Raw genomic sequence first — 12,930 nt, 5'->3', positions numbered from 1 at the left:
GCACACACACACACACACACAGAAACAGACACACACAGACACACAAACACACACACAAAGAGACACACAGACACACACACACAGAGACAGACAGACACACAGACACAGACACAGACACAGACACACACACACACACACACACACACACACACACACACACACACACACACACACACACGGTGCACTAGCACTCAAGCGGAGCTCCCATCCGCACACGCTGCTCCCCCCGCACCTTTCCTCCTCCGCCACCGGAGCGAGGAACGGGCGGGGCCGTGACGTTACCGCGCCGGCGGCGTCAGCAGCAACGCCCCGCCCATAGCGCCCGCGCTCCCTTGAGTGACGGACACCGCAGCCAATAGGACGAGGGCTCTGCTCGAGGCCCCGCCCCCCGCTGCGGCGCAAGCGGGGCCGGCGCGGCGCGTGGCGGCAGCGGCCGTGCCGGTGAGGCGGCGGCGGTGAGGGGGGGGGTGCGTGCACCCCGCTGCATGGAGGCGATGCCGTGCCAGAGCCAGCGGCTCGGCCCGCGCCCGCACGACGAGCCCACGGCGGCCGGCGGAGGCACCACCACCACACGGCTCATTCGCTTCGCGGAGCCGGGCGAGGACAGCGGCTGCCCCAGCCCGGACAACGGCAGCAGCAGCAGCAGCAAGTAGCAGCTCCAACGGCGTGGCGGCGGCGGCGATCCCTGCCGGGGAGGGCGGCGCGGCGCCGCTCGGGCCGCAGCTGAAGCTGCTGCCCATGAACGACCAGCTGCGGGAGCTGCAGACCATCATCAGGGACAAGTGAGCACCGACGGGCCGGGGGGGGGGGGGCGGCTGCGGCTCAGTCCAGGCCGCGCTCGGCGCAGCGCTCTGAGGGGATGCGGGGCGGCCGGGGTGCCCGGTGCTGAGCCCGAGGCTGCAGCCATGTCTGGTGACGTGCGGCCGCTCCGCCTCAGCGCTCGGGGGCTTCGGCAGCCGCCCCACCGCGGGGACAAAGGCGGTGATTCGGAGGCGCTTAGAACCCCTTACGGGTTTGTGCGCTCGCTGATGAGAGGTTTCCGCCTATCCCAATACCTGGAGCTCGCTTCCGCATCATCATCACCTTACAAAGGAGCATAAAGCGTGTGCGGGCTTCCACTGACTACATTACTGTTGTGCTGCCTTAAGAGTCCGCTGGCAGCCATGTGCTCCCCTCCCCGCACACGCGTTCAGTGAGCTCCTTGAAGGAACAGGCTGCTCAAGGACTTGTGTCCGCTCCATCCCTGGCAGTGTTCAAGGCCAGGCTGAGCCAGCTTCAGCCCCGTTCAGCCTGGCCTTGAACACTGCCAGGGATGGAGCAGTCACACAAGCTGCTCTGGTGGAAGGTGTCCACGGATCATAGAACTGTAATAGATAATCTATGAAGATCGAGGTATCATGTCAAGGAAAATGTAAGAGCCAGGTCGTTGTAGTCTGTATTTTGAGGGAGGTATGTGGGGGGGTTTAAGGATTTTGGGGACAAGGATGGCCAGATAACAGCTCAAGAGGGTGGCCTGGGCGAGGTATATTGGAGAAAAGTGGGACTAGCTGAAGTGGAAGTGAACTGGAATCTTTGAGGAGCAGGGACTGGAACAATTTGGCCAAAAAAAAAGCATTTCTGGAACAGTATGGAATAGCATAAAGACTAGACCGTGGTGGGCAGGGAGGAATTAGGGAGAGGCAGTGTGAAGGAGGGAGGCAGACAAGGACAGTTTATCTAGGGCACATCACCTTTTTTGAAGACGTTATTTGCCATCACTGTCACCTTCTGTCACCGGGAGTCCTTGCTGTCACTGTGCAGACATGAAGCTGTTGTTCCAGTTTTACACATCTTAAACTGGAGTGCAGAAATCCGTGCCCCAGTGCTGAATACCCAATGTGAGATAGTGAAGACAGAATGTTTTATAGCTCATTACATAGCATGTAAGTGTTGAAGGCTTTCCTCCCACTGGTCACATCTGTAGCTTTTGAGTGATCAGCACCTGGAAGGTGATACTGTAAAGAACTGAATTTATCAGGCAGCATATGACAAGCTTAAGTAGTGGCCATCTATTGAAAGTGAAATTTGCCTACTGTGATGCAGGAACCACCAGCAGACACAGAGGTGTGAAATCAAGTTTATCGATAGGGTGACCAGGTTCTGAACAAACCCTTCTCTTCCTGCAGCACGATGGCTTTCTAACATCTGCAATAACTAACATACAGCACTGACATGGTTCTTCCCTTTGTTTCAGTTCTGGCCATCTGCCTAGTCTCTGTTGGTATTTCTGGGTTCTAGAGGGCTTAATTTTCTAGGTACTATCTCTAATACAGCTTTATGCAAAGGCAGTGTCTCAAAGGCAACACCTACATTAATTTTACTAGCTGACATAAGCATTCAAGGTCTGCCTGGCACCTTCCTTATAAGTGGGCTAAGGAGAGAGAGGAATTCCAAATTCTGCTTCCTGATGGCCTGTAAAAAGTTTTGAGGTTAGTGAAAAGGAAGTAGCGTACAACCTTAATATCTAGGCAACTACTAGCAATGTAATTACTGTACCCAGCCAGGGTTTGTTATTCTTGTTTTGTTGTAAGTAGGTTGTGAACTCTTGCACATAGGTTTAATTGGTTCCTTCTTATAGTGAGTGAAATCACCAGCTGATATTTTAACTTCAAAGATACTTCTGAGTTGCATCAGCTTCATTGCACAAGACTTTGGTAAGGGGAAGTACAGAATAAGTCTTGTAAATAATGAATTACTCATAGCAGCTGCAGTGATAGCAGTGTGCTGAGCAGTGGAGATGGCACTGTCACTTTCCAGCTCCCTTCCTAACCAGGGAGGAAAACTGGGAACTGCTCAGAGAGGCATGTGTAGGCTTTGTATGTAAGGACAGTAGGGAAGCATTATTTCCATGTTCTGTCCCAGAACATCAGCTGCACCTCAGTAAATAAGAGACCTCAGACTGTCCTATTCCAGTACTGGTCACTCAGAAAGATGTTATAAAGTGCTCAGCTGCAAGGAGTTAAAATCAAGAGCAGATGACACCAGAGCTGCCTTAATTTAAGGGGGGGCAAGTTAGAATCAGGCTTGCTTACGTGGAGCTAAGGATGGTCAAGCAGATGCAGAATTGTTAGAATAGTTCAGGTTGGAAAGGACCTTAAGATCATCCAGTTCCAACCCCCCTGCCATGGGCAGGGACACTTCACACTAAACCATATCACCCCAAGGCTTCATCCAGCCTGGCCTTGAACACTGCCAGGGATGGAGCATTCACAACCTCCCTGGGCAACCCATTCCAGTACCTCACCACCCTCACAGTAAAGAATTTCTTCCTTATATCCAATCTGAACTTTCCCTGTTTCAGTGTCAACCCATTACCCCTTGTCCTTGGAGGCAGGATCACCTCCTTCGACCTGCTGGTCGCACTCCTTTCAATGCAGTCCAGAATACAGAAGACCTCAGGGACTCTTGTCTGTCTTGTGAGCTGCTCCGAAAAGTAGAAAGCTCTTCCCTTGGTCCCGAGAGGATTCAGAGAAAGAAATTCTGGCCTTCCAGTTGGGAACACTGTGCAGGTTAAAAATGTGTCTGGTCATCATGTCCTGCAGTGGGTTCAGACAGTTGCCTGAGTCAGTAATGGCCATCTGATAGACTAAAATGACCATGTATTTCTTTGCTTCATTGAAGTTAACAAGAACTGTGTGCCAGAATGAGGAGATGGATGGGTGGATCACCTCAAGTGTACGTGGGTTTGCTCATTTTCTCTCAGGCTTGTTCACATCTCTGTCTGGCAAATGCTGAACGGGTGGGCAGATGCAGTTTGCATGCTATGCTGGGAGTGAATTTTGAGTCATCTATTAGGGTTTAAGTATTGAACATCTGGGGACAAAGTTACAGCCTCTTTCTGAGGAGGGTATGATCTCAGAGCAGTTTCTGGCCTTCACAGGGCACAACCAGGGCTCTGGGAGCAGTAGTAATGCAGCAATTTGCAACATAAAGCTCAGGTTTCTATAGAAGCAAATTCTTTAGGTCAGATTTGTGGTGTCATTTTAACTCCTGATTTAGCAATAGACCCGATTTAAATGCAGGCATTTAAAGGTTAGTGTTACCAGAGATCATTCTGTTGTGTTCTGCAAAGGCTTCTTACTCCCTGGGGAACTGAATGAACAATATAGACATGAAGGCAGTAAAGCAGTAGGACACACAGTCCTGACTGCTATAAAGAGTAGGATGATTCAGGAGTGTGTAACTCGCCTGTGATGAGTAAAGATGACTGCTGCAGGCAGGAAGAGTGGAATCCCTTCCATATACCGCTCCCAGCCTGGGCACTGCAAAAAGTGAAATACTGAAGTACATTAAATACTGAGGTGCTGCAGGTAGAACCTGGTCCTGCTTTACCACTACATCATCAACCCTGAATGGCAGCAGTTTGCCCAATGTCTCAAGTTTTCTTAGAAAAACCATGTACAAACTCTGTTTAGGGAAGCAGCCTTATTTTCAGTCTTGCCTTCACAGTGCCCTGGGTGTCCCTCGAAGTTCCTCTGTAAGGTAACTGGAGAAACAGGAACTGCTCAAGTGCATCAGACCACAAACGCTCAGAGCCCACAGCTGCATTAGTGATTGTGACTAATACCAAGTGCTAAAGCTGGAATAAACCCTGTAGTTGGCTTGTATTACAGTACATTCCCAAAACCATTCCTTTTCACCTCTTAAGACACACACATGACTTTAACTGTACACTAGCCAGGCTTCTGTACCTTCAGAAACTAAATGAAACTCATTTATATTGTGTAACATCATGTTCCTGTTAACTGTGTGCTACATAGGTTTTAATGCCTTGGATTTTTTAGGTTTGTCTTGTTGCTTGATGAAGAAACGGAAGTTTCTAGCCTGCCATTGTTATTTTCCATCCTTGTACCTGGTGTTTAAAGTGAACAGCTGCAGTGTTTTCACATAAGCCTTTTTTTCTGGCCCCTAGTAATTCTCTCATGCTGTGGGGTTTGAAATCTGGTCCCAGCTGGCGGTGTGCAAGGGGTCTGTCATTTGCTGTTATTTGCCTGTCAATTTTGTGTACTGTTGTTTCCTATTGTCCTCCTCACTGCAAAAAACAACCCTAACTGCATAAGTTCACAGTTCAGTGAACTGTGCATAAAAACATCTGTGTCTCTCTGGACAGAGGAGTTCATTTAAAGCCTAGTAATCTGTATTAATAGCTCACAGTATTCACTCTAAACATGCATCCCTTGGCAGTCAAAACCGCAGTCCTGGTGATGCTGGGTTTGTCTTGCCACAGTCAGAAATAAGCAAACAGCTTGATTTTCACTCACATAAACATAAGATGCTGCAGAATCCTGGGGATCTAATGCAGAGCTCTTTTTATAGTGTTTAAGGAGACATCCAGAGTCTCATGGTTGCAAAACAAGAGAGGGGTATGCCTGCTGTGATTAATAGGAAATGGTATATACAAGTACCTGCTTACGGTATCAGTGCTTTGTCTGTGTTTTTAAGGCCAGCATGCTGTGAGTGTTGGCTCCTTACTTGGAAATTTGTCCTGCTGTTGTGTGGTGAGAGTTGGTCTTGACATGGGAAGTGAGGTGTTAACAACTGCTTTTAACATTGGGGCCTTCACAGTGTAGCAGAAGGAAGTGAGTGAGCTTACTCTGTCCTCTGAAGGGTTCAAAAGCTGCACCATCACAACAGCAAAGGTTGCACCAGCAGGGAGATATTTTCATGGGAATACTCATTAATCCCTGCTTGTTTTGGTCTCAAGTTCACTAATCTAATCACACAATGAGGGAGCTCCAGATAAGATAGGATATGTATCCTGCTTATCACTTACGATAACTCTATCTCAGGGATCTGCACTGTTACTGTCCTGTGGGTACTGACTGAGCCATAAGAGCAGCTGGAGCAAAGCCCTGTGGCTCAGAGCTGTGGGGAATGTACCAGATTGGTGGACACCTGATCTTGAGAGATGTATTGGAACTGAGTTGTAATGCTAATACAATGGAAAGCATGCACATTGTCATCCTTATATTTTCATAGAATCATAGAATAGTGAGGGTTGGAAAGGACCTTAAGATCATCCACTCCCAACCCCCTGCCATGGAAGGGACGCCTCACACTAAACCATATCACCCAAGGCTTCATCCAGCCTGGCCTTGAACACTGCCAGGGATGGAACATTCACAACCTCCCTGGGCAACCCATTCCAGTACCTCACCACCCTCACAGTAAATAACTTCCTCCTTATATCCAATCTGAACTTCCCTGTTTCAGTTTCAACCCGTTACACCTTGTCCTATCACTACAGTCCCTAATGAATAGTCCCTCTTCAACATCCCTGTAGGTCCCCTTCAGATACTGGAAGGCTGCTCTGAGGTCTCCACGCAGCCTTCTCTTCTCCAGGCTGAACAGCCCCAACTTTCTCAGCCTGTCTTCATACAGGAGGTGCTCCAGTCCCCTGATCATCCTCGTGGCCTCCTCTGGACTTGTTCCAACAGTTCCATGTCCTTTTTTATGTTGAGGACACCAGAACTGCACACAATGCTCCAGGTGAGGTCTCATGAGAGCAGAGTAGAGGGGCAGGATCACCTCCTTCGACCTGCTGGTCACACTCCTCTTGGTGCAGCCCAGGATACGGTTGCTTTCTGGGCTGTAAGCACACACTGCAGCCGGCTCATGTTCATTTTCTCATCAACCGACACCCCCAAGTTCTTCTTGCAGGGCTGCTCTGAATCTCTTCTCTCCCCAACCTGTAGCTGTGCCTGGGATTGCTCTGACCCACGTGTAGGACCTTGCACTTGGCATGGTTAAACTTCATGAGGTTGGCATCAGCCCACCTCACAAGTGTGTCAAGGTCCCTCTGGATGGCATTCCTTTCCTCCAGCATATCAACAGAACCACACAGCTTGGTGTCATCAGCAAACTTGCTGAGGGCACACTCAATTCCATTGTCCATGTCAGCCACAAAGATGTTAAACAAGACTGGTCCCAACACTGATCCCTGAGGGACACCACTTGTTACTGGTCTCCAGCCGGACATTGAGCCATTGACCACAACTCTTTGCCTGCGACCATCCAGCCAGTTCTTTATCCACTGACTGGTCCACCTATCAAATTGATGTCTCTCCAATTTAGAGACAAGGATGTCATGTGGGACAGTGTCGAACGCTTTGCACAAGTCCAGGTAGATGACGTCAACTGCTCCACCCCTGTCCATCAGTTCTGTAGCTCCATCATAGAAGGCCACCAAATCGGTCAGGCAGGATTTCACCCTAGTGAAGCCCTGCTGGCTGTCACCAAGCACCTTGTTGTTTTTCATGTGCCCTAGCATGCCTTCCAGGAGAATCTGCTCCCAGACTTTGCCAGGCACAGAGGTGAGACTGACTGGTCTGGAATTCCCTGGGTCATCCATTTTCCCCTTCTTGAAAATGGGGGTTATATTTCATGCTGTAATTGCTGCTGGTGTAGGGCAGCAATGTTGGCAGTACTAAGAGGCAGACTCCTGTGTTAGCTCACTGCATCTCAATCTTCATCACCAAACAGGAAACCCATGAAGCAGAATCTCTGTGGGAGGAATTTTGTATACAGTAGGAGACTTTTCTCTGAACTGCCTTTAGAATATACTGTCCTTGAATTAATGTTATATTTAAGCAGTGTCCTTAAAAGTTATTCCCCAATGTAAACTATAAATTATTACCTTTTCCAGGAAATCCAGTAGAGGAGACTTCGTGTTTTCTGCTGATCGTCTGGTAGGTGAAGAATTCCCTCTTCGTGGTGTCATACTTTAGCTCTTCCATAAAATGGGTCTTTCAGGATGGAACAATGATGGCACAGTCACAACTTTTCTACACAGAGGAAATTGCTCTTTGACAACAACTTTCTGTACAGGGACTGGTGTTCTCTGTTCATCTCAAAGGGTTCCAGAAACCATGTGTCAAACACAACTACTTCAGGTCAGAGAGCAGTAGTAACGAGAGTACTCTTTAAAAACAGATGCACAGAGGCTGGATATAATTCAATTTTACTTTGAAATTGTACTTTTGATGTTATGAACAGAGCTGTACAATTTCTTCCAGTGTAGATGTTAACAATCACTTGCATGCAGAAGTGCCTTCTGATGCTTGTGGTGGATTAGATTAGTAGCTCTGGGTCCATCCACCCTGGGAGCTGGTTTTTAGCCATATGGAAGTTACTAGCAGGGACAGAGCGCTTTGAAGTTCTCACACGTTTTAGTAAGTAAGAACAAAGACTGTTGGGAATGGAACATTTATCTTATTTAAGGTACATGCTTAAAGAAAACCACAGCACTCACACCCACACTTGTACTTCCTCGTGTTCACAAGGGTGTTTGCTGTTTGCAGATCCCCATTGCTGACAATGAAAGCCTTTTCCTCTCTAACAAACGTTGAGTCCAGAGACTCTTCAGTTACCAGCACCGTTTGCTACAGGCAGTTTTCCTGTGATGAGCCAATCTTAATCCATGCCTGGTCCATGCTTGCTCAGGACATAGCTATGACCACAGCCTCCCACTGTGCCTGCAGTGCTTTTTATCTCAGCAGCTTTTCCACTTCCCCCCTGCTCTTTCTGGTCTGCACTGTGTGAGGGTGCAGGTGCTTGGCAGGGCATCCCATAGTAACCATAGCTGGCAGGCACCAGAAGAAGGTGCTAAAGAGATTTCTAGACCTGCTAAACTTCTCTTTGAGCACTCAGTGGTGCATTTACACTGCTGCAGGTTCTGTAGCTGTCCTGGCAGCCCCACTGCAGCTCACAGAAATGGGGATGTGAAGGTAGACCCGAGAGCCTTGCTGATGGGAGCTGGGGCAGGGTCCATTTTCCCTTTTTTCCATGAGTGTTTTGTGTTGGCAAAGTGAAGCTGCATTGGTGCTTCCCTCATTTGTTGAGGAAAAACTTGTCTGTGGTGCCTGTGCCTGCCAGACAGAAATAAAGTCAGTTTTGTGACTGCTGATGAACCATCCCCTTCCCTCACTTCTATTTTGTAATGCCTTCTGTTGATTTGTGGACAAAACAGGCATCGCCCCAAAAACATCTCTAAATTCAGCCCATAACTACTATTCAAGTGACCCTTCAGACTGTTAGGAGTTCACCTCATACTTGTAACACCCACTAACATTTAGGGTCTTATCTCCACTGATAACAAATCCCTTTAAGGTGACTGATCTCTTTGATTCTACAGATCAGACTTGTGGTTGAAGAGGGACTGAATCAACTGCCTTACACAGAATGCACCGTCACCACTCCAACAGGTATGTGGGGGATTACCCCTCCCATGGATAGCACTATAAGTGGAAACTTAACTAATATAAAACCATATGGGACCATTACAAGAATCATACAATATCCTGAGCTGGAAGGGTCCCGTAAGTCCAACTCCCTGCTCCTAAAACTGAACTATGTAAGAGCATCATCCTGACACTCCTTGAACTCAGCCATGCTTGGTGCCGTGAGGAGCCTGAGGCTGGCACAGTTTAACATCCAGGGCAGAGAACAGTTAAGGTCCCTCCTGGTATTTTAAAAGCACTTACCAGGCTTCTTAGGGGACCTTCTGTTTACCTTTATATGGCATAGCATCATTTAAGATAAATACAGAACACCTGAGTTATAAACCACACCCCTGGAAAGCAACACTTCTGTTCCCCCTTCCCAATGTGACTTTTAAAGGTAAAAATAGCACAAGTTCTTTACCAGTTCCAGTTTGGGCTCTGTTCTGTTGTCTGCGTGGGCTGCAGGATGGAGATCACTTCATCCCACCTGTGGAGCTCACTGCTGTTCCCTGGGCACTCGGAGGAGCTCAGTTCCATTTCCATCACGGTCACTTAAAACAGCATCCTGCAGAGGGGCATTGAGATGGGGCAGAAGGAGCAATTGCTGCCATTAACATCTGCTTTTCTTTCTTTCTCACAGGACACAAGTATGAAGGAGTCAGATTTGAAAAGGGAAACTGTGGAGTCAGCATAATGAGAAGTGGTAGGCACCTTCTGGTTGTTCAATGAGCATGAATTGAATGTTTTGGAAGCCTGTAAGCAACTGCCTTTCAAAACCACACAACAGCACCTTCTCTACAGCACAGGTCTACCCAAACCCACCAGCAGTTACTCTCACTTAGGTATCCTTGATCCCAGAGCATCAAGCAGTGTCTGTCATTAACTTCTTAGGAGACAAACAGCTGCTGCCACAGATCTCATCTGGCTTCTATCAGCTGTTCACTGTGAGAGGCCAGGCCAAGTGTCCTGTGTGCTCCAACCTCTGCAGCTCAGGGATAGGGCTCCAAATGAACCATGCTCGGGGTCATTTTGCCCAATGCCACAGAGTCCTTTGTGTCTGGGATGTAAAATCCAGTGGCCCCACAGCTTCCTGCACTGCTTCCTGCACTGGGGCATCTCTGGGCAGAGCTCAAAGATGTTCTCCAAACCCCACGTTTGTTCAGATGTTTCCAAGCTCTCACCTTTGAGAGCTCAGTGCTGGTGTGTGTGAACACTGACACCCAGGAGCAGAGCGACACCGAGCAGAGCCTGCCTCTGCCCAGACAGGGAGAAAAGGAAAAGAGCTTCCAGTGGTTTTGACACCTGGAATGGGAGGGGGAGAATCTCTGTTTTGAGCAGTACGGCACTGCAGGGTCTGCTCAATCGTAGCCTCGTGCAATTGTGCCCTTTCCTAGCACGTAACAATTTGTTGTTGGTTTTTGGTGCTGCTCCTCTCAGGAGAGGCGATGGAACAAGGATTACGAGACTGCTGCAGGTCCATCCGCATTGGGAAGATCCTGATCCAGAGCGACGAGGAGACGCAGAGAGCCAAAGTTTACTATGCCAAGTTCCCACCAGACATCTACAGGAGAAAGGTTCTGCTCATGTACCCGATACTCAGTGAGTGTCTGTCTCGTGCAGTTCCACTCATCTGGACAGGGAGGACATGGAATTGAAAGGAAAAGTGCCAAATTTCAGGGGCTTTGATTGGGTTTTTTCCTTGGTTTAGGTGCCATAGCAGGGAACTGGTCAGGCTGTGCCAGAGTCCCTGTTAGCCAGCCTGCACCAGCACGAATGCAGAGCAGATCACCCGGGCACGCCTGTGTTTGTGAGAGTGGCTGCAGCATTAAGGCTTGGTATCAATTTAACTTTTTAATAGGTGCCATGAGAAAAGACTCAAACCGTATTTTTCTCATGCTATTAACAGACATTTTTGGATTAGTATTAGAATCCTAGAAGTAAATTACTTTAGAATTAAATACAGTTAATACTACCCAAAAAAACCATAATCTGGTAAGTGTGGTGAGGAGTTTGTCAGGATAAAGTAACTTTTCCAGGGTAAGATTTAATTCTGGTTGCACACATGGAGCTCTTAATTGCTATTTTACTATTTTAGATGAGCTTTCTTGCCTCAGGGCTTTAATCAAATCCACTGACTTCAGTGCTCAGACCCAGCAGAGCTGTTGCAGAGTAGGGATGAAGTTCCCTCGTCAGGATACCAAAGTCTTCTCCAGTTAATACATGCAGAGGCAGCAGTTCTGCAGTGGGAAAGGAAGGTGTTGTCATTCAGTGCCACCCCAGTGTGAGCACAGATGTCCTCGGGTGGCTGAGGACAAGTTCTCCAACAAGGGGAGAGGGGAGATACTAAACAGATCATTGTTTCCCCTTTCAGGTACTGGCAATACCGTCATTGAGGCTGTCAAAGTTCTTGTAGAACATGGTGTACAACCAAGCGTCATTATCCTGCTCAGCCTGTTCTCCACACCTCATGGTGAGTTAAGGGGTGTGAGGGGGACAGGCACAGGTACATGTAGTGGGGAGTTACCTCAGTGAGTGCTTGGGGCAGTGGTGCAGAGCTGCTCCTTTTCTTGCAGCGGCAGTGCTTTGTTGCTCACCTTGTTTTACCTGAGTTTAAAACTAAGAGTGAGCAGGGAAATGTATGGGGCGGGAAGGGAAAAGCCCATTACACCTAATGCCAAAACTGCAGGTGGTAAAGTATTCCTCAAAACAGGAATGTGCAGTGCTGCCAGGGCACGGAATGCTTCAGTGGCTGACTGAGCAATACCTATCCTGCTACCCTCAGGACTGGCAGCCACGGGTGGCACTGAGTTGGTGTGTACATGAAGCTACAGAGCAGTGTCTCTGTGCTAAAGGGCTTAACGTATAAAAGGGGATCCAAAGGGGAACGTCTGTGTCTGTGAACACCACAACAGATCTGTGTTGTTTTAAGCATAGGCCAGAGCAGAATTCACTGTCAGAAACACTACTGAACTGCAGAGTTATTCTCCTGTCACCACTGTGGTGATTGTATTGGGAGTGTAAGAGTGTGGTAATGAGATAAAAAAACCAAGTAAGAACCCCCCCCCCAAAAGCAATACAATAACTTCAGGAAGTTCTCCCTCATAGACAGTCAGCTAAGGCAGACACATGAAGTGGAGGTGGAGGAACAGAGCCTGACTTACCTGTGCAGGAGGTCTGCTACTCACGGTTTAACTTGTGGCCACAGTGCTGCATTAACTATTGCCTTTGTCCTCTCTCAAAAGGTGCCAAATCCATCATCCAGGAATTCCCAGAGATCACCATTCTAACGACAGAAGTTCATCCTGTTGCACCAACACACTTTGGACAGAAGTATTTTGGAACAGACTGACCCACTCAGAACACACGGATGTGACTCTATGATGTTACAATAGGTTGTTTTTTTTCTACGTTTTATTATTGGTTGAGGGCATGTTTTAAGATGTTTTTGGCCAAAGGGGGAAATACTTGACTTAGGTCAGTTCTGGTTTGCTGCCTGAACACAGAGTCAGGTTCAGTAACAAAGCACTATGTCATGACAAAGTCAAGCATCTCAACACTGGGGTTGTATAAAGTGCTACACTCTCTGCTTTAACTTATTTATTCTATAGCCTGTCTTGTGGCTGCTTGCACAAGCAAAATAAAACAACTCAATCGGGGTGTGTGCTTCAGT

General features: G+C 48.1%; 1 protein-coding gene across 1 annotated transcript; it reads left to right on the top strand.

Annotated features, from left to right (window-relative positions):
• Positions 1 to 473: 473 nt before the first annotated feature.
• Positions 474 to 12,928, top strand: LOC101877723 (uracil phosphoribosyltransferase homolog). Its single transcript, XM_034063756.1, is given in 8 exon segments — positions 474 to 644; positions 646 to 782; positions 7,685 to 7,727; positions 9,173 to 9,242; positions 9,901 to 9,963; positions 10,698 to 10,859; positions 11,632 to 11,730; positions 12,503 to 12,928. Coding segments are annotated over 8 exon segments (840 nt in total). The 5' UTR covers positions 474 to 485; the 3' UTR covers positions 12,610 to 12,928.
• The last annotated feature ends 2 nt before the right edge of the window (positions 12,929 to 12,930 follow it).

Source organism: Melopsittacus undulatus, chromosome 6 (genome assembly GCF_012275295.1).
Source record: "Melopsittacus undulatus isolate bMelUnd1 chromosome 6, bMelUnd1.mat.Z, whole genome shotgun sequence".
Taxonomy (NCBI): Eukaryota; Metazoa; Chordata; class Aves; order Psittaciformes; family Psittaculidae; genus Melopsittacus; species Melopsittacus undulatus.
Note: the sequence above shows the minus strand (reverse complement) of the source record. Positions and strands in the feature narration are given on the sequence as shown.